General features: G+C 30.5%; 2 protein-coding genes across 3 annotated transcripts in view; both read right to left on the reverse strand.

The window, feature by feature from the left end:
- The window catches only part of fbxl5 (F-box and leucine-rich repeat protein 5), a 26,189-nt gene extending 22,252 nt beyond the window's left edge, over positions 1-3,937 (reverse strand). The window contains exons 1-2 of the mRNA XM_073822783.1: positions 3,924-3,937; positions 3,267-3,423 (exon numbers count right to left, since the gene is read on the reverse strand). Coding sequence (XP_073678884.1) covers positions 3,267-3,423; positions 3,924-3,937 — 171 coding nt within the window. The remainder of the gene's footprint in view (positions 1-3,266; positions 3,424-3,923) is intronic.
- A 2,380-nt stretch (positions 3,938-6,317) lies between these two features.
- On the reverse strand, positions 6,318-15,419 carry syap1 (synapse associated protein 1). 2 transcript variants are annotated; one of them, XM_073823462.1, is made up of 9 exons: positions 15,132-15,419; positions 13,932-14,050; positions 12,813-12,879; positions 12,631-12,704; positions 12,349-12,488; positions 12,108-12,262; positions 8,927-8,985; positions 8,724-8,850; positions 6,318-7,065 (listed from the first exon to the last, which is right to left on the reverse strand). In XM_073823462.1, the coding sequence occupies exons 1-9, from the start codon at positions 15,274-15,276 to the stop codon at positions 6,938-6,940; spliced, it is 1,014 nt and encodes a 337-aa protein (XP_073679563.1). In that variant the 5' UTR covers positions 15,277-15,419; the 3' UTR covers positions 6,318-6,937. The 2 variants fall into 2 exon arrangements, with proteins under 2 accessions (XP_073679563.1, XP_073679562.1); XM_073823461.1 differs by having other exon boundaries at positions 8,724-8,853; positions 15,132-15,418.
- Positions 15,420-20,210: the final 4,791 nt, after the last annotated feature.

The raw sequence follows: 20,210 nt of genomic DNA on the forward strand, positions 1-20,210 counted from the left end.
ATATATATATATATATATAAATAAATAAAAATTATTAAATAAATATTTTAACAAAACAGATAAATAAATAAAAAATTAATTAAAATCTAAATAAAAAAACGGTTAAGCTTAAAATGGTCTCAAATGAATGTTTAAAATGATCAAACTCAATAAAAATGGAAATCAACAAATTGCAGAATTATGTATGATGCAAGCAGGATCAATAAATTGAACAATTCATTAAATACTAGCATTATATCCATCATAGTCCACTGTAGATCAGGGGTTTCAAACTACGGCCTAGGGATAAAAACAAATAAATAATACATATTAATAAAATTTTATTAAAATAAAGCAAAAAAAAGTGTTTATATAGTATTATATAAATTATAATATAATAGATATATAATATAGATAAATAATAGATAGATAGATTAAAAAATAATAATAATAAAAGCATAGTAATTCAAAGAAATTAATTCAAATAGCTAAATAAATACTTGAATAAAACAGAGAAATAATAAAATTTATGTTACTAAGTTTAATAAAATAAAAAAATAAAATACAAAATATAAATATAAAAATAAGCCATAAAATTTGTTAAAATAAATATTTGAATAAAACAGACAAATAAAAAGACATAAAATCTAACTAAAAATGGTAAAACTTATAAATGGCTTTATAAAAATAAAACTAATAAAATATAATACTAAATTTAACAAAATAAAAACTTTAAAAAAGACAGAACTAAAAATAATTAAATGACAATTTAATTATAATTTAAAAAATAATAAAATACATTTTTAAAATTATTAAAATAAATAATAAATAGATCAATAATAAAAAAAATAAGACCTAACTAACTAAATTAACAAAATGATTAAAAGCTGACTAACATAAATTGATTAAAGAAAACAAATCAAAATTAGATCTAAATACACAAAATCAATGCACATTTAAAAAAGGGAAAGAAAATCTAGAGTCAAATAAATAAAAAGAATGATTAATATAAAATAAATAGTCAAATAAAAAAATATTTGAGTGAAACAGACAAATAGATTTAAAATGTTGCTAAACTTAAAAATTACGTTTTTTTATTATTAAAAATATTTTACTAGATAAAATAATTAAAACAACCAAAATATTTTAAAATGATTACAATCAATAAATCAATAATGAAAAATAAGACCGAAGTTAAAACAATAAAAAAATTACAATAAAAAGTTGACAAAAATAAATTTTCAGAATTATTAATCAAAAAACTAAAATAAGATCTAAACACACACAAAAATAAAGTAAATGGATAAAAAAGTAAACAAACAAACATATATATACATAAACATGAAATAAAAAAATGTATGTAGTGCCTTTTTAGGATGGAGTCTGTGGCATCTAAACAATTGCAAACCTTTGCTCTAGATAACGGCATCAGCGTCAGCCATTAAGCTCCTATCAGAGGACACTAGTGTTACATAACACTGGCTGGATGTGTGTCATATGTTAAAAGAGTTCAGACGCAATCGACCCCGCAGCTGAGATACGAGAGAAAGAGTGTGTTTGTGTGTCCATCTACTAAACACAACAAACCTACTGACACAGCAAACACACACAAACCCGCTTCATCTTACATAACCAGGGTGTGATGCACAAACCCAAAAACCCATGCAGTTTTTAAAGCTACACACCCACTTAAATACATTCAAAACATTGCGATGTCCATGCAAAACTAGTTTGGAGTAATTGACATAATCAGACTGAATAAGCCGATTATCTGAAAACCAGGTCACTGCTTGACACCTTTACAACATTTAAGCAGTTTAGTGAGTTTAACATCAAATAAATTCATTTTGCAAAGATCTAGAAATGATCTGATTGTGAGTATGTATTGTAATTCACATCGGTGTTGCATATTAGCAAGTGTTTAAGAGATAAATACTGTATTTTGCAACACAAATATCAAAGAAAACCTGTGTTTAATATATACCACAATATTAAATATTACCAAACACTGCGTATTTCCATATGTCACGTGAGTTGGGAAGGGTTTGATTGTTTATACTATTAAAGTGCAAAAAAATTTTTGTTGTTATTATTATTACTATTTAAAAATGGCATGTATTGTAAAAAACAAATAAATACATTTTAGTCTACTTTTTATTTTAATATTTTTTGCAGTTAATTTAGTTAGGTTTTATTTTTCATTATTTATCCATTTTTTATTTATTTTAAACATGTTCAACACTTTAGTAATTTTAATTATTTTATTTAGTTAGATTAATTTATCTATTTTATTTCGTTTTTTTTTTTTTTAGTTTTCATTTATTTACATTTTTAAAATTAGATTTATGTTTTTATTATTTAACTATTTTTATTTGTTGATTTTATTTTTAATTAAAAAAAATGTTTAGTTATTTTTAAGTGTGTTTTTAAAGCTTTTTTCATTTTTATTTAGTTTTAGTTATTTTAGTACAATAAGTTAAATAAAAAGAAACTGTTGCTTTGAAATGACACTGAAATAAAGTTTTTTTTATGTATAGTTTTAGTTAGTTTAATTGTAGTTTTAGTTAACTATAATAACCCTGAAATGTATTAAAGGGTTGCAATGCAATGCAATGCAAAAAACAAAAAAAAATATACATTTACAAAATAAAGAAAATAAGATTAAACTCTTCAATGGCTTCATTTTGCAAAGATCTAGAAATGATCTGATTGGATGTATTGTAATTCACAACTGTGTTGCATATTAATAGATGTCTAAGAGATGAATACTGTATTTTGCAACACAAATATCAAAGAAAACCCGTGTTTAAAATATACCACAATATTAAATATTACCAAACACTGCGTATTTCCATGTGTCACGTGGGTTGGGAAGGGTTTGATTGTTTATATTCTTATTATTTAATAGAAACGATGTGTTTTTGCAGATCTACGATCAGACATTGACAATACATGCAACCTTATTCATGTAAACATGATTTCAGATGTTTACGTTGCGTTTGATAACGCGTTTTCCTATAGATATCTGATCAGATGATTATATTAAACTCTTAAAGGCTCTGTCTATGCATCAGAATGGTTTAAAACCCGTTGATATGTACAAATAAAGATGAAATGTGCTATTTGTGCTGATCTGAGATTAGACGGTTATCGGATATTTACTTTAATCTCGTTTGTCTGTCTGTTAGCCGTTTGGCTAACGTTAGCACTCCTCGAATACACCATCAGACGCCGTAAACAAACACTTTAGTGAGTCAAATGAGACATAAAATGGATCAGACACTAACCTTCTCGCTGTAGAGCCCCACCAGCTGCTTCATGCGCCAGTGCGGCCCGGTAAAAACATCCACCTCATCGGGAAACGGAGCCATCGCGCCTCCATCAGCAGCTCCCACAGCGGACTGAGCAATGCGCGCCAGATCCTCGCCGTAAAAACCCTCCTCACTAACGGACAACGTTAAAACGAATTTAAATAAAATAAAATTAAATACAACATAAACTAAATTAAATGTAATAAACTAAATAGTAATATTACAAATAAACTAAAATAAACATCCTATTCGGACACTGTTTTAATATAATTTTTTTTTTTTTAAGTAATTCGTTTTTTATATTCTTTTTGTAATTTTTAATAGTTGTTGTTGTTGTTTTTTTAACTACATGGAAATGACAAATGTTGCTTTCGAATAAAGCCGAAATATTTTTTAATTGTGTGTTTTTAGTTTTAGTTGTAGTTTTAGTTAACTATGTGTTAAAAGTGTTGCAATGCAATGATCGAGTTTATGTATATATTTTGATCGAGTTTATGTATTTTTTATATAATACATCGTTTATTGTCGCATGTACCTCTCTTTTTATTCTTTTGGGTTTAATGTGATAAATAGGTGGCGAATTCAGCGGATTCCAAACGCACCTGGCAACCCGAATGACGTCATTACGTCTACGTGCGCAGTGACATGTTCGGAACGAGCACAAATGAGTTGTATATAAACACATACACGCGAGCCGTTAAATAACGAAAAAATGCCGTTAAACCAGACTGAAATGCGATTCAAACTTTATATTCTTCTTCTTCTGAGACTAAAATTTCTGACTGCTCCTCCTAGAGCTTTAACTCTACAAACTCCAAACTCAGGCCAGATCTTCAGACTGATGTGACTCCAGTTGCTGGATGTTTTCTAACTGATCAGACTTACGGTTTTCCTAAAAATGACGATTAAAACTGGGGAAAATCCCATAGACTTACATTGTGATCAACACTATTCAAACTCCAACTGACAAAACTCCCAGAATCCTTTGAGACTCAAACAAACTTGAAGCTTCCCTTCGATGTACTATTTCTAATCCATTTAAACTCATTCAAACTAACTTGCTAATCATGCTAGAAACATGCTAGTGACATGCTAATAAATTGCTAATCATGCTAGTAACATGGTAACAACATGCTGATCATGATAAAATCATGCTAGCAACATGTTAGTATAATGCTAATCATGCTAACAACATGCTAGTAACTTGAAAATGACGCTAAAACATGTTAGCAACATGCTAATCGTGATAAAATCATGCTAGCAAAATGCTAATCATGTTAGAAACAAGCTACCAACAAGCTAGTAACATGCTAATCATGATAAAATCATGCGAACAACATGTTAATAAATTGCTAATCATGCTAGAATCATGCTAGCATGGTAATCATGATAAAATCATGCTATCAACATGCTAATTATGGTAACAACATGCTAACAACATGCTAATCATGATAAAATCATGCTAGCAACATGTTAGTTAAATTGCTAATCATGCTAACATGGTAATCATGATAAAATCATGCTATCAACATGCTAATTATGGTAGCAACATGCTAGCAACATGCTAATCATGATAAAATCATGTTAGCAAAATGTTAAGTATGGTAACAACATGCTAGCAAAATGCTAATCATGATAAAATCATGCTAGCAACATGTTAGTTAAATCGCTAATCATGCTAACATGCTAATCATGATAAAATCATGCTATCTACATGTTAATTATGGTAGCAACATGCTAGCAACATGCTAATCATGATAAAATCATGTTAGCAACATGTTAGTTAAATTGCTAATCATGCTAACATGCTAATCATGATAAAATCATGCTATCAACATGTTAATTATGGTAACAACATGTTAGTAACATGCTAATCATGATAAAATCATGCTAGCAACATGTTAGTAAAATGCTAATCATGCTAGCAACATGCTAGTAACTTGCAAATGATGTTAAAACATTAACAACATGCTAGTACCATACTAATCATGCTAAAATCAAGCTAACATGCTAGCAACATGCTAATTATGGTAATAACATGCTAGCAACATGCTGATCCTGATAAAATAATGCTAACAACATACTAGTAAATTGCTAATCATGCTAACAACATGTTAGTATCTTGCAAATGTTAAAAACGCGCTAGCAACATGCTAATAACCTGCTAATCGCAATAAAATCGTGCTAGCAACATGCTAGTAACATGCTAATCATGCTAGAATCAAGCTAACATGCTAGTAACATGCTAATCATGATAAAATCATGCTAGCAACATGCTAATTATGGTAATAACATGCTAGCAACATGCTGATCCTGATAAAATAATGCTAACAACATACTAGTAAATTGCTAATCATGCTAACATGTTAGTATCTTGCAAATGTTAAAAACGCGCTAGCAACATGCTAATAACCTGCTAATCGCGATAAAATCGTGCTAGCAACATGCTAGTAACATGTTAATTATGCTAGCAAAAAGCTAGTAAGATGCTAATCATGATAAAATCATGTTAACAACATTCTAGTAACATGCTAATCATGCTACAACATGCTAGTAACTTGCATATAATGCTAACAATATGATAGTAACATTCAGCATTGCTAGTAACATGTTATTCATGCTAGAAGCGTGATATCAACATCTTAGTAACTTGCTAATCATGCTGTAAACATGCTAGTAACTTACTAATCATGGTAGCAACATGCTAGTAAAATGTTAATCATGCTAACAACATGCTAGTAACATGCTAATAATGCTAGTAACATGTTAATCATGCTGTAAACATGCTAGTAACTATATATCTATCAAACTTTAAGCTTTTAAAACTACTTTAAAACTTCAAATTATTTCAGACCGAACTTAATTTAAACTTTAAAACTTTTCAAACTTTCTGGTTCGCTATCTCAAACCAACTTAAATCTAGTTAAATGTGCTCCGCTGTGTAAAACAAAACGTTTCTTTCATTAACTGCATAATTATAGCACATATCGACCATAAATAGTCTATTAAACCAATCAAGAAACCAGAAAAGAGAGAATTCTAGACTTTATTGACTGCGTCAAAATCATGATTATTCATCGTTGAAGTAATAAGACAAGGTGCGAGTCGAAAAACAAACAAACAAACAAACACAAAGTTATATTAAACCTCTCACCATACAAACATGGATATATTACATGGATACAAAGGTATGGAATTCAATTTGATTTCAGATGATCCAGAGAAAGCAAACAATAACTGCATCAAAACCTACAAATATTGAATCGACGATCAAAAATAAAGGAATGAGAAGCTATTAAAACATTCGATATGTGCGCTTATAGTGTTGGAGCACTACAACCGTTCATCCTTTTCAGTTTTGGTTTGCTTGTACGCTTCTGAAAGAAGGTCTTAATGGCGGAAATCAGTCAGGGAGGAAAGATAAATCAGCAAACTATTTAAATCATTTACATACTGATTTATGTTCTTACTATAGTTCTGTGCTTGTTGGCACCTCACCCAATCCCTCTACCGCTAAACATCACATTTATTAAACATCCTTATAGGAAATCCTGATATTTCAGTCCAGTCAGATATATGAAATAGTAGAAACGGACTGCTGATTTCTTCATTGCAATCCTCCACACCAGAGGAGGCGCTGTTACGCTTTAGCTGTTGCCCTGCAGCATCTCCTCAATCTCTCGATCCCAGTTATCGTCGCGATTTTCTGGGTCCACGACCACCTCGTATTCCTGAAGTTCCTGCTGCAGCTCCTTTTCCCAGTCGGCCGTCTCTTCTATCGGAGAACGAACGGGGGAAACAATAGAAATACTGAAGGCTTTTTCTTGGAAAGAAGGATTTTAAAGTAGAGAAGGTAAAACAATAAAAAAGGTCAAATAAACACCTTCCTCTGGGGGAAAAAAAAAAACTTTAAAAGTCTCAGAGAAAAAGAAAAATTATTATGCAATAATAAAAGTAATCATTGTGGCATTTACAAAAAAGCAAAAAATAAACAAATATAAAAATGTAAACTAACAAACAAAAAAAATTTTTTTTAATTAAATTTCAGATTTTTTTTAAGTTGAAGCACTACTAAAACTAAAACCTAAAAACTGAAATTCAATAAAAACAAAAAAATAATATATATGTCAAATTGCATAATATAACTTCCAAAAAGTTAACTGAAATAAAAAAAAACTAATTCAAAAAATCTAATTCAGCACATTAAATCATGCAAAAAAGCATAAAAATCTTAATGCCTAAAAAAAAAAGTAAAAAATAAAATAAAATAAAAAGTTCTCTGGAACAATAAAAACAAAAAATAATAAAAAGTCACAACTAATTTATTTATTTTTTAAGTTGAAGCACTACAATTACTCAAGCTAAAAACTGAAATTCAATAAAATAATAAAAATGACAAAAATGCACAATATAATTTCAAAAGAGTTAACTAAACAATTAATAAAAATGGCAAATAAAATCTAATTTAACATTAAATCACGCAAAAAAAAATCTTAATGCCTAAAAAAGTAAAAAAAAAAAAAAAAAAAAAAAAAAAAAAACACTTCTTTGGAAAAACAAAAACAAAAATAATAATAAAAGTCTCAACAAAAAAGTTAACTGAAATAAAAAACTAAACAATTAATAAAAATGGCAACAAAAAAAACACACTTCTCCGAAAAAAAAAAAAAAAAAAAAATCTAATTCAACATATTAAATCATTATGCAAAAAAAAAAAAAAAATCATAAGTCTCAAACAAAACTTTTAAACAAAAGAAATAAAAAATGCAATAAGACAAACAATTACAAAGTGTTGCAATTTAAATGTTTTTAGTTTAAGTTGAAGCACTACAATAACTCAAACTAAAAACTGAAATTCAATAAAAAACTATATAGACATAAAAAACAAATAAAATGACAAAAATATAAAATATAACTTTGAAAACATTAACTGAAATAAAAAACAACTAATAAAAATGACAAAAGTAATAAAAATAAAATCTAATTTAACATATTAAATCAATATTGAAAAAAAAAGCCTAATGCCTAAAAAAAAATAATTATGCAAAAAACAAAAAAAGATTACAATGCAAAACATTATTGGTATAAATAAAAAAGTGGGCACAGAATGAAATAAATGGTTTCTGAAAATAAACGAAATAATGTGTTTAGTTTGTTAAAATAAAAACGTAAAACTAAAAACTTACTAAAAAGTATATACATATTTGAAAATATGATCACAAATGACAAAACACATGAAATGTATGTAATAAATTAAAACAAAAATAGAAAATATAAAAATAAAATCTAATTAAAAATATTAACAAAAAATAACAGTATATCAAAAAAGTGAGAGGGAAATATTGAAGTCTTTTTGTTGGACAGGAGTATTTTGAAACAGACGCATCTTAAAGCTACAGTACACTTTTTGTTTTTGCTGTGAGTCAAACTCACCGTCTTTCTTGTCCAGCACCAGCTGCTCCATCTCTTTCCTCAGATCCTCCTGGTTTATGTCACAGGAGTCAAACGCATCGCTCACAAACTCAGACACGCCGGGGCTGGTGGAGATGTCCTCGTCCTCCTGCTGGAACAGTCAACAAATATGATTAATCACTGAAAACTCTGATGAGAATGCAAATCTGAGGAGAAAACAGTACCTCATTAGCCTTAGCTTTAGCGCTGATGGCCACAGGAGGCGTTTTCGGTCTGATGGTCTCTGTGAAGCAGCAAAATACATGTTCTTTTAGAGAGTAAACAATGACTCTTTACTATTTTTACTTGACTTTTACTTAATGATAATTAAGCAGCTAATGGCTGGCTATTGTGAGAGGAGCATTAAAATCTTTCCACAAATTCCACAAATTAATGGATATTAAACAATTCATGATTTAAAAATTAATAAATATTGTCAGATTTCAAATAAACTGCTTTAGCTTTTTGTGTTAATCTCGTTTGTTGTCATTATATTTTATTAATGTTTTTTAGTGCCACATTAAAAAATAAAAGAAGTCTAAATATATTACGAAAATAAAGTCAAAATATATATTCTTACGATAATATATATATATATATATATATATATATATATATATATATATATGTATATATTTACTACGAGAATAAAGCTGGAAGACTACGAGAGTAAAGTCGAAATACTACGAGAATAAAGTCGAAATACTTCGAGAATATAGTCGAAATACTACGAGAGTAAAGTTGAAATACTACGAGAATAAAGCTGGAATACTACGAGAGTAAAGTCGAAATACTGTGAGAATAAAGTCGAAATACTGTGAGAATAAAGTCGAAATACTGTGAGAATAAAGTCGAAATACTGTGAGAATAAAGTCGAAATACTACGAGAATAAAGTCGAAATACTACGAGAATAAAGTCGAAATACTGTGAGAATAAAGTCGAAATACTGTGAGAATAAAGTCGAAATACTACTGAGAATAAAGTCGAAATACTGCGAGAGTAAAGTCGAAATACTACGAGAATAAAGTCGAAATACTGCGAGTAAAGTCGAAATACTACGAGAATAAAGTCGAAATACTGCGAGAGTAAAGTCGAAATACTGTGAGAAAAGTCGAAATACTACGAGAATAAAGTCGAAATACTGCGAGTAAAGTCGAAATACCACGAGTAAAGTCGAAATACCACGAGTAAAGTCGAAATACTACGAGAATAAAGTCGAAATACTACGAGAATAAAGTCGAAATACTACGAGAATAAAGTCGAAATACTACGAGAATAAAGTCGAAATACTACGAGAGTAAAGTCGAAATACTGTGAGAATAAAGTCGAAATACTACGAGAATAAAGTCGAAATACTACGAGAATATAGTCGAAATACTACGAGTAAAGTCGAAATACTACGAGAATAAAGTCGAAATACTACGAGATTAAAGTCGAAATACTGTGAGAATAAAGTCGAAATACTACGAGAATAAAGTCGAAATACTACGAGAATAAAGTCGAAATACTACGAGAGTAAAGTCGAAATACTGTGAGAATAAAGTCGAAATACTACGAGAATAAAGTCGAAATACTACGAGAATAAAGTCGAAATACTACGAGAATAAAGTCGAAATACTACGAGAGTAAAGTCGAAATACTACGAGAATAATGTCGAAATACTACGAGAATAATGTCGAAATACTACGAGAATAAAGTCGAAATACTACGAGAATAATGTCGAAATACTACGAGAATAAAGTCGAAATACTACGAGAATAAAGTCGAAATACTACGAGAGTAAAGTCGAAATACTACGAGAATAAAGTCGAAATACTACGAGAATAAAGTCGAAATACTACGAGAATAATGTCGAAATACTACGAGAATAAAGTCGAAATACTACGAGAATAAAGTCGAAATACTACGAGAATAAAGTCGAAATACTACGAGAATAAAGTCGAAATACTACGAGAGTAAAGTCGAAATACTACGAGAATAATGTCGAAATACTACGAGAATAAAGTCGAAATACTACGAGAATAAAGTCGAAATACTACGAGAATAATGTCGAAATACTACGAGAATAAAGTCGAAATACTACGAGAATAAAGTCGAAATACTACGAGAGTAAAGTCGAAATACTGTGAGAATAAAGTCGAAATACTACGAGAATATAGTCGAAATACTACGAGAGTAAAGTCGAAATACTACGAGAATAAAGTCGAAATACTACGAGAATAAAGTCGAAATACTACGAGAGTAAAGTCGAAATACTACGAGAATAAAGTCGAAATACTGCGAGAATATAGTCGAAATACTACGAGAGTAAAGTCGAAATACTACGAGAATAAAGTCGAAATACTACGAGAATATAGTCGAAATACTACGAGAGTAAAGTCGAAATACTACGAGAATAAAGTCGAAATACTGCGAGAATATAGTCGAAATACTACGAGAGTAAAGTCGAAATACTACGAGAATAAAGTCGAAATACTACGAGAATATAGTCGAAATACTACGAGAGTAAAGTCGAAATACTACGAGAATAAAGTCGAAATACTACGAGAATAAAGTCGAAATACTACGAGAATAAAGTCGAAATACTACGAGAGTAAAGTCGAAATACTACGAGAATAAAGTCGAAATACTACGAGAATAAAGTCGAAATACTACGAGAATATAGTCGAAATACTACGAGAGTAAAGTCGAAATACTACGAGAATAAAGTCGAAATACTACGAGAATAAAGTCGAAATACTACGAGAGTAAAGTCGAAATACTACGAGAATATAGTCGAAATACTACGAGAATATAGTCGAAATACTACGAGAATATAGTCGAAATACTACGAGAATAAAGTTGAAATACTACGAGAATAAAGTCGAAATACTACGAGAGTAAAGTCGAAATACTACGAGAATAAAGTCGACATACTACAAAAATAAAGCCGAAATACGTTTAATAAAAGTTATACTTTTAGTAATTTTGTGTTTTTGTCATTTTTATTGGCTTTTTTATGTCTATATAATTTCAACCTTTATCAATCAACCTTCAAATTATTATTTAATTTTAATTATTTTTAAAGTTAAGTTATTTTGTTCATATTTTATACATTTTTAATTATTTCAGTTACAGTAAATAAAAAAAAATTACAGTACTTAGATATCAAATTTTTAGTTTTTTTTCAATAATTTGTTTTATTTAAAATGTATATTAAAGTAACTTTTTTTTAAGTTCTTTTAGTTTTAGTTGACTATAATAACCCTGTATTGTATTATGCTTTTCCTGGAATTTTATTGGCCATCTGCAGCCCTTTTTCTCTAAACACTATCTCTAGTCAAGTCAGAACTCTTCCTTCAGTAAGTATAGAAGCACTTATGAACCTGAGATGTTCTCGTTCAGCGGCGTCGATGCGTTCTTCTCCTCTTCTCTCTTTTCGGCCGCCTGTTGGTGCGCCGCGAGAGCCGTGAGCTGCGCCGACTGCTTGATTAGAGACACGCGGTAGAAATAATTCCTCCAGAACATGTCCTCCTTCACCCTGATAAACACACACACACATTCAGACACATCTGCTCTCACAGTCTGTGCATTAATAAACACAGCATTAATGGAGCTGAATCTCACTGTTTGGGGACAAGGTCAAAACGCATCCTGTTGAGCAGTTCATCTTCCTGTAACATCACGAGGGCGACGGGGTACATCTGATCAAAGTCGAACTGGAACTGCACTCCGGCCGGAGGGTCACGCAGGAAGTTCCTCCTGTCCTAAATGACAAAATGTATAGAAAAATTAAGAAATTAACTAATTATTTTTTTAAAAATCAGGCATGCAGTTTTGGCTTAAAATTCTATGATATATTTAATTATATTATAATGTAAATATGGAGGTAAAGCTGTTGATACTCACAGCGGATAAGGCGAGTATCTGCTGTTGAATGGTTTCCTCTTCATTATATCCAACCCAGGGTGGCACCGCGGCATCTACGGACAAAAAAAAAATAGGCTTTTATGGAAATACATAAATGTATAAAATGATTTTACTTCAAAATAACTCTAGAAAGTCACAGACTCATGGATTTATGTCCATACCTGTTTTCTTTGCATTTTTCTCCTGGACGAATTTTTCCTGCTCCTTCTGAAAATCTCCCAAAATGGTCTGAAAGAGAATCGAGTCAGAGATGCGATGCTTGTTTTTATCGGTCTGAATCAAGATTATTATTCTTAGCTAAAAATGATTGAAAAAAATAAACTAAAATGTATTTTACATATTTTAATTGCTAAGATAATATTTCTACTTTTTGTTCTTTTGTTTCTTATTTAATTAGTAAAATAACTAAAAGTAATAAATAAAAAAACATTTTTTATTTAACATTATTTAATACACTCCCAGTCAAAAGTTTTTGAACAGTAAGATTTTAAATATAATCCAGATTTTTATAGAAGTCTCTTCTGTTCACCAAGCCTGCATTTATTTGATCCAAAGCACAGCAAAAACTGTACAATTGTGAAATATTTTTACTATTTAAAATAACTGCTTTCTATTTGAATCTATTTTAAAATGTAATTTATTCCTGTGATTTCAAAGCTGAATTTTCAGCATCTTTACTCCAGTGTTCAGCATCATGTGATCCTTCAGAAATCATTCTAATATACTGAATTGCTGTTCAAAAAACATTTATATTATTATTATCAAAATTAAAACAGTTGAGTGCTTGTTGTCAGGATTCTTTGATGAATAGAAAGATCAAAAGATCAGCATTTATATTAAATAAAAAGCTTTTGTAACATTATACACTACCATTCAAAAGCTTGGAGTCAGTATAATGTAAATTAAACTGGGAATAAACTACAGAAATTAATAATTTTATTTGGCAAGGATGCTTTAAATTGATTATAAAGACATTTGTAATGTTACAAACATATATAATAATAAATGTTTTTGAGCAGAAAATCAGAATATTATAATAATTTCGGAAGGATCATGTGACACTGAAGACTGGAGTAATGCTGCAAAAAATAAAGCTTTGAAATCACAGGAATAAATTATATTTTAAAATATATTCAAATAGAAAGCAGGTATTTTAAATAGTAAAAATTTTACAGAATGTTACTGTTTTTGCTGTTCTTTGGATCAAATAAATGCAGGCTTTAAATATTTATTAGTCCTAAAAATCAACTACAGAAACTGGTAACTTTCTTTATCTTTACCTTATCAATAATCCCGTCGATGTTGCTCTCCTCCACCGTTTTCTTAATAGTGTGCGCTGTTTCTGCCACAGACTCGGAGATCTTCTTCGTCGCGCTGCTTGCAAAGTTCAGAATGAAGCCTAACAAAGAAATGAGTATAAAAACACATTTAAACTCTGCATAAAAACACATAACAGCTGATTGCATTTCTTCTAGCAAACATCAGACTCATGACAAAACTCCAGAAGCTCATGTTTACAATTCCTAAACATGAAAATCCCTCATAAGGGATAAAAAAAGTCATATGATATCATTTAAATGCAGTGTTGGGGAAAGTTACTTTTAAAAGTAATGCATTACAATATTGAGTTACTCCCTCAAAAAGTAACTAATTACGTTACTTAGTTACTTTTTATGGAAAGTAATGTGTTACGTTACTTTTGCATTACTTTTTAAATCTGGGCAGGGCTTGCTTGTTTGTTTTTAATATAAAAAGTTCTATTTTTGTCAAATGTAAAAGCCTTTTCACAGCAAAAGCCTCAGGCTTAGAGAAAAGTAAATTGACGTCTGTACAGTAGACCGCAGAAGAAAAATTCGTTAGACAAATGTTAGATTATCTTGAGTCATTTTTGCTTATTAGTATGGATGAATTGCATCACTGAAGGTTAATAAAATGGGATTAAATACATAAAGGATATTTGTATTATTTAACATTTAATTGTTACAGGTTTTTGTTGAATTTGACCGTTTTTATTGATTTTGAAAAACACTGTTTTTTAGTGAGTGAGATGAATTAATGCATGTTCACATTTATTCTAGAACGAAAGTAACATCTTACTCACAATTTCTCTCAACATGGGGACAGGAGAGCTTTTAATCGATAAATGTGGGGAAAAGTAACTGGCGTTACTTATTTGAAAAAGTAACTTGTCAATTAAACAAGTAATGCGTTACTTTACGTAACTTGCGTTACTCCCAACACGGTTTAAACGTACCAAGATGATCTGCATTAGAAAATATGCTGTAATATGGTAAAGTATGACAAATGCTGTAGTAATAGTTAAGCAGATTCATAGACCATTAGTTAGCAATGATTCATATCTATCTGTCAATCACATTATATAGTCGTATCCCTTACAAAACTACTGTAGCGTTACTCTGGGACATTATCAGATCATATACAGTGATTATATGATGATATATAGTGTATATGTGAGTCACCGCTGAGTCCTTTGGCCTGTTCTAGGATGTGTTGTGTTTCTTCAGTCTCTGTGTTGATGTTTTTCTCCTCTGCTGTTTCCTGTTTGTCCGTTTTCTCTTCGTTTTCGGGCTCTCCGCCCAGCCATGAACTCCAGCCCTTAAACATGCTGCCGGTGCTCCGTTTCAGTCCGTCTCTCTGCGGTGAATATAATGATCTCTGATGGGTTTAATCAGGATAACTTTACTCCATGACTCGCATCCGCACTGGGCCACATCAACAACAGCGGCTGAGCGCTTCCTCTGTCAACAAACGGCAGCGGAACTCGCGGCTCCACAGCGACACCTGCCGCAAGGGAGGAACGACTGTGCGCCGCTAGTGGCGACGATGAGAATAGACCCAGCTGTTTATATAACTTTTGACAGGATTAAAAAACAACATTCCTCCTGGAAAAACTTTTGGAAGACAAAACAGTGAGAAAGTAGCAAAGACTATAGAATACCCAAGACATGCCACTCGTATAGTTTTGAATGGGGAAAAAGGCAACATTCATTACAGAGCCATAGAGAAAGAAAGTTGCGACACGCTTTGATCTCGCCGCCGCGCGGTCACGTGGTTCATGGAGCACTCAATAGTTCCAAACAACTCCGCGCTGTCAATGTGTTTGAATGGGTTTAAAGTAGGATAGTAAGCAGTTTTATTATATTTGCAGCAATGTCGAGTAATTATTGACACATAATGTACATTGTGTATTGATAACTTCTCTGAATACGGTTTACAATCGCATTTTATTCTGGCGAGTGATAAAGAGACATAATTAATATGTTCTCATACACTTTGGCAGTCAAATGTGACCAAACACCAACAAGTGTAACTTTTATTCAATTAAATAATTGTGATATATAGTTATATATAGTTCATTTCTATTTAGTTAATATTTCGAGGAGTTTTTTTTTTTGTACTAAATATGTGCAATATTGATCCTGACCATTTAAAAGATAACATTTTCTAATATAGTATTTATATTACAGTTAGTGTAATATTTAAATCTTATTTTGCATGTCTCCCTTATTTAACAACCCTGATTGAGATCATCAGCTCGTTAGGAGAGAGATATATAAACTGAACTAACGAGCTGATGATTTCAATCAGGGTTGTTAAAAAAGGGAGACATGCAAAATGTGCGGAGCAGGGGTCCCCCAGGACAAGCATTGAGAACCACTGCTATAAAGAACCTTCCCAGAATGTTCCCTACAGGTTATTTTTTGTTTAATTTTATAACCAAAAAAGAACCTTCCCAGAACATTCCATGCTGGTTATTTTTAGGTTTTAATTTTATAACCCACAGAGAACGTCCCCAGAACGTTCCCTGCACTTTATTTTTATATTAATTTTTTTTTAACCCACAGAGAACGTTCCCAGAAGGTTATTTTTAGTTTTTATTTTTTTAACCTAAAAAGAACCTTCCCAGAATGTTCCCTGCAGTTCCCTGTTATTTTGAAGTTTTATTTTTTCAAACACAGAACGTTCCCCTAACCTAAAGGGAACGTTCTATTTACATAAAAAAAAAAAAAAACAATTCCTGGCTAACCAATGGGGAACGTTCTTGGGAACGTTCCGAGAAACGTTCTGGGAACCAAAAACTAACGTTCCCAGAACGTTCTGGGAACCAAAAATTGTTAGCTGGGTAGCAGTAACCGGTTTCCTGAAACCTGAATATGTTTGTAGATTTGTGTTAGATGTTTCAACGTGGAAAGCAGTTTTCTTCCGAATGGAAATGTTATTTTATTTGTAAACATTAGTTTAAATGAAATAATTGAGAAAACTTATCCAATTAGCGAGCTAAACCCGTAGTAGTACTGACAGTGTCGTGTAAACATGGCTGAAGACGCGAAAAGCAGAAGAACAGACAACCCGATTCAACTGAGTCATTTACGGTGGAACCGCTCCGATTGATTCAAACTCTAACACTATTTACTAGTACAAAACAGATCAATAGAGCTATTCGTTATTGAATTTTGACATCGCTTCTTGTAATAATTTAAAAAAAAATCAAGTAGATGGGTGAAACGGAGCTTTTCAAATCAGTTAAACCATTTATTGTGTCGCAAAATGATTCACCGTTTTGAATCGCTCCAATTGGATTGTGTATCGCGATTCGCGAATCAATTGAATTAGATCGGAACTTCAGAGCGGGTTGAAAGCGAATTGAAAGATTTGTGATACACGCTCGGATCAGAACTTTGAAGCGGTTATGTGAATCATTTGATCCAGATTGGAACTTAGGAGCGCGGATTGAATAATTTGATTTATAACAGGATTTTTGGAGAGGGTTCATGAATCATTTAATTTACAGGTCCTTTTCAAAAAATTAGCATATTGTGATAAAGTTCATTATTTTCTGTAATGTACTGATAAACATTAGACTTTCATATATTTTAGATTCATTACACACAACTGAAGTAGTTCAAGCCTTTTATTGTTTTAATATTGATGATTTTGGCATACAGCTCATGAAAACCCAAAATTCCTATCTCAAAAAATTAGCATATCATGAAAAGGTTCTCTAAACGAGCTATTAACCTAATCATCTGAATCAACTAATTAACTTTAAACACCTGCAAAAGATTCTTGAGGCTTTTAAAAACTCCCAGCCTGGTTCATTACTCAAAACCGCGATCATGGGTAAGACTGCCGACCTGACTGCTGTCCAGAAGGCCATCATTGACACCCTCAAGCAAGAGGGTAAGACACAAAGATATTTCTGAACGAATAGGTTGTTCCCAGAGTGCTGTATCAAGGCACCTCAGTGGGAAGTCTGTGTGCCATTTCTGCAAAAGGATTCCCGACCAAGTATTGAGTGCATAACTGAACATAATTATTTGAAGGTTGACTTTTTTTGTAATAAAAACACTTTTCTTTTATTGGTCGGATGAAATATGCTAATTTTTTGAGATAGGAATTTTGGGTTTTCATGAGCTGTATGCCAAAATCATCAATATTAAAATAAAAGGCTTGAACTACTTCAGTTGTGCGTAATGAATCTAAAATATATGAAAGTCTAATGTTTATCAGTACATTACAGAAAATAATGAACTTTATCACAATATGCTAATTTTTTGAGAAGGACCTGTAGAACGGAATTTTGAGGCACGGATCCTGAATCATTTGATTCAGCTCAGAATGATCGGATCGGGTTTGTGAATCATTTGATTTGAGCTTCAGAGCGATTTTGTGAATTGTTTGATTCAGATCGGGACTTCGGAATGTGGATCGAATAATTTGATTTATATGGGGATTTCGGAGCGGGTTCATGAATCATTAGTCAGTCACAAATCAGATTGGAATCTTTCACTGCTTTACGATGAACAGATCTTAGGATAGTTTGCATTTACTTGTCAAACAAATGCAATGTAATTTTTATCTGACGAATATGCTAAAACAAATGATTTAAAGAAAGAAAGAACACATCATTTAAAATCAGCAGGGATTTGAATTATGTTATTGTATTTTGAAGTCTGAATACAATATAACAAAACATCAATAAATATATTATGCTCGCTATAGAATCATATGAATCAATTGTGACCACTAAAGAACCTTTATGGGTCTTACCTTCTCAAATCAGCACTATAAAAGTCAATCCAAATGACACATTATGATCACCCAAGGCATGAAGAAATCATCTGTAAACATGATTTTGCAAAACGCATTTATTTTTAATTTATTAGGACCTAACAGTTATCTAAACTTTATTATCTGAACAAAGAACAGCAAAGAATTCTTCATGTAAAAAATCCAGTTGAGGCTCTGAACATTTATCAGATACGGTAAGTGCGAGCGAACGGTTAGAGGAGCGTCTGCGGACGTGAGACCAGACTCACATGACGGCACAGCTGGCGTCCTGATTGTGTCTCTGAGCCTGAAACACACACATATTACTGATTATTCACAAACAACTGACTGACATTCACTTCTGAATGAAGCTGCAGAATCAACGCCACAACATTCAAGCAGACGGCAGATTCACACACAGACAGCATGAGGACGAGAGACACGAAAAGAGAAAAAGCAGAGAGGGATTTCAAGTTAAAAACATGCATTTGCATGTACCACCCTGAAATAAAGCAGTTTGTTATGGTAAATTTATAATGCTGTTATCGCCAGAATTTATCGCTGATTTAAGATTTAAGACTTTTAAGTAGATTGGCCTTCAATAGATAAGAATAATAAAAGTAATAATAATAATAATAATAATAATAATAATAATAATAATAATAATAAAATTTAAAATGACAAAAAAAGCAAGATAAAACCTAGAAAATATTAATAAAAACAAATATATAATTAAGAAACAAAAATGCATAAATAAAATGACTTAATACAAATAGATAAATGCAGAAAATATATTCAGAAAATATAACTAAATCTAAACAAAAATATGCAACAAAATAAAATGACAATACATAATATAAATAACAAACACCGATAAATACATAAAATACAAAAAAATGTTAAATAAAATGAATTAAAAAAACAATATAAATAAAACAAATACATAAAAGAAAAAATTAAAATAAAATGAATAAAAATGTAAACAAATTAAAATAAATATGCAACAAAATAAAAATGACAACACAAATAAAAACAAACAGATAAAATATAAAAAATTGAGAATAAATAAATGTAAACAAATTAATAAATATACAACACAATATAAATAAGCAAACAAATAGATAAATACATAAAATATTTTAAAAAAGTAAACAAATTAAAATATGCAAAATAATAAAATGACAAAACATAATATTAGAAAATAAAAATGCAAACAAATTAAAATATGCAACAAAAAAAAACATAAAAACAAACAAATAGATGGATAAATACATAATATAAAATTTAGAAAATAAATTAAAATGTAAACAAACTAAAATATGCAACAAAATAAAATGAAAATACATAATATAAATAACTAAAATGGTTAAATACACAAAATATAAAACATTTAGAAAATAAATAAAAATAAATATGCAACCTAAGAAAAAAATTTAAATGACAATACATAATATAAATAAAAACAAACAAACAAATAAATATATATA

This window comes from Garra rufa, chromosome 18 (assembly GCF_049309525.1).
Source record: "Garra rufa chromosome 18, GarRuf1.0, whole genome shotgun sequence".
Classification (NCBI taxonomy): domain Eukaryota; kingdom Metazoa; phylum Chordata; class Actinopteri; order Cypriniformes; family Cyprinidae; genus Garra; species Garra rufa.

Bases quoted from the DNA above. Each gene is read 5' to 3' on its own strand.
- syap1 (XM_073823461.1), bottom strand. From the start codon at position 15,276: ATGTTTAAGGGCTGGAGTTCATGGCTGGGCGGAGAGCCCGAAAACGAA. The intron at 12,705-12,812 runs GTATGGACATAA...TTTTGTCCGTAG, and splicing joins GAAAAATGCAAAGAAAACAG to ATGCCGCGGTGCCACCCTGG. The intron at 7,066-8,723 runs GTGAGTTTGACT...GTTCTCCGATAG, and splicing joins GGTGCTGGACAAGAAAGACG to AAGAGACGGCCGACTGGGAA.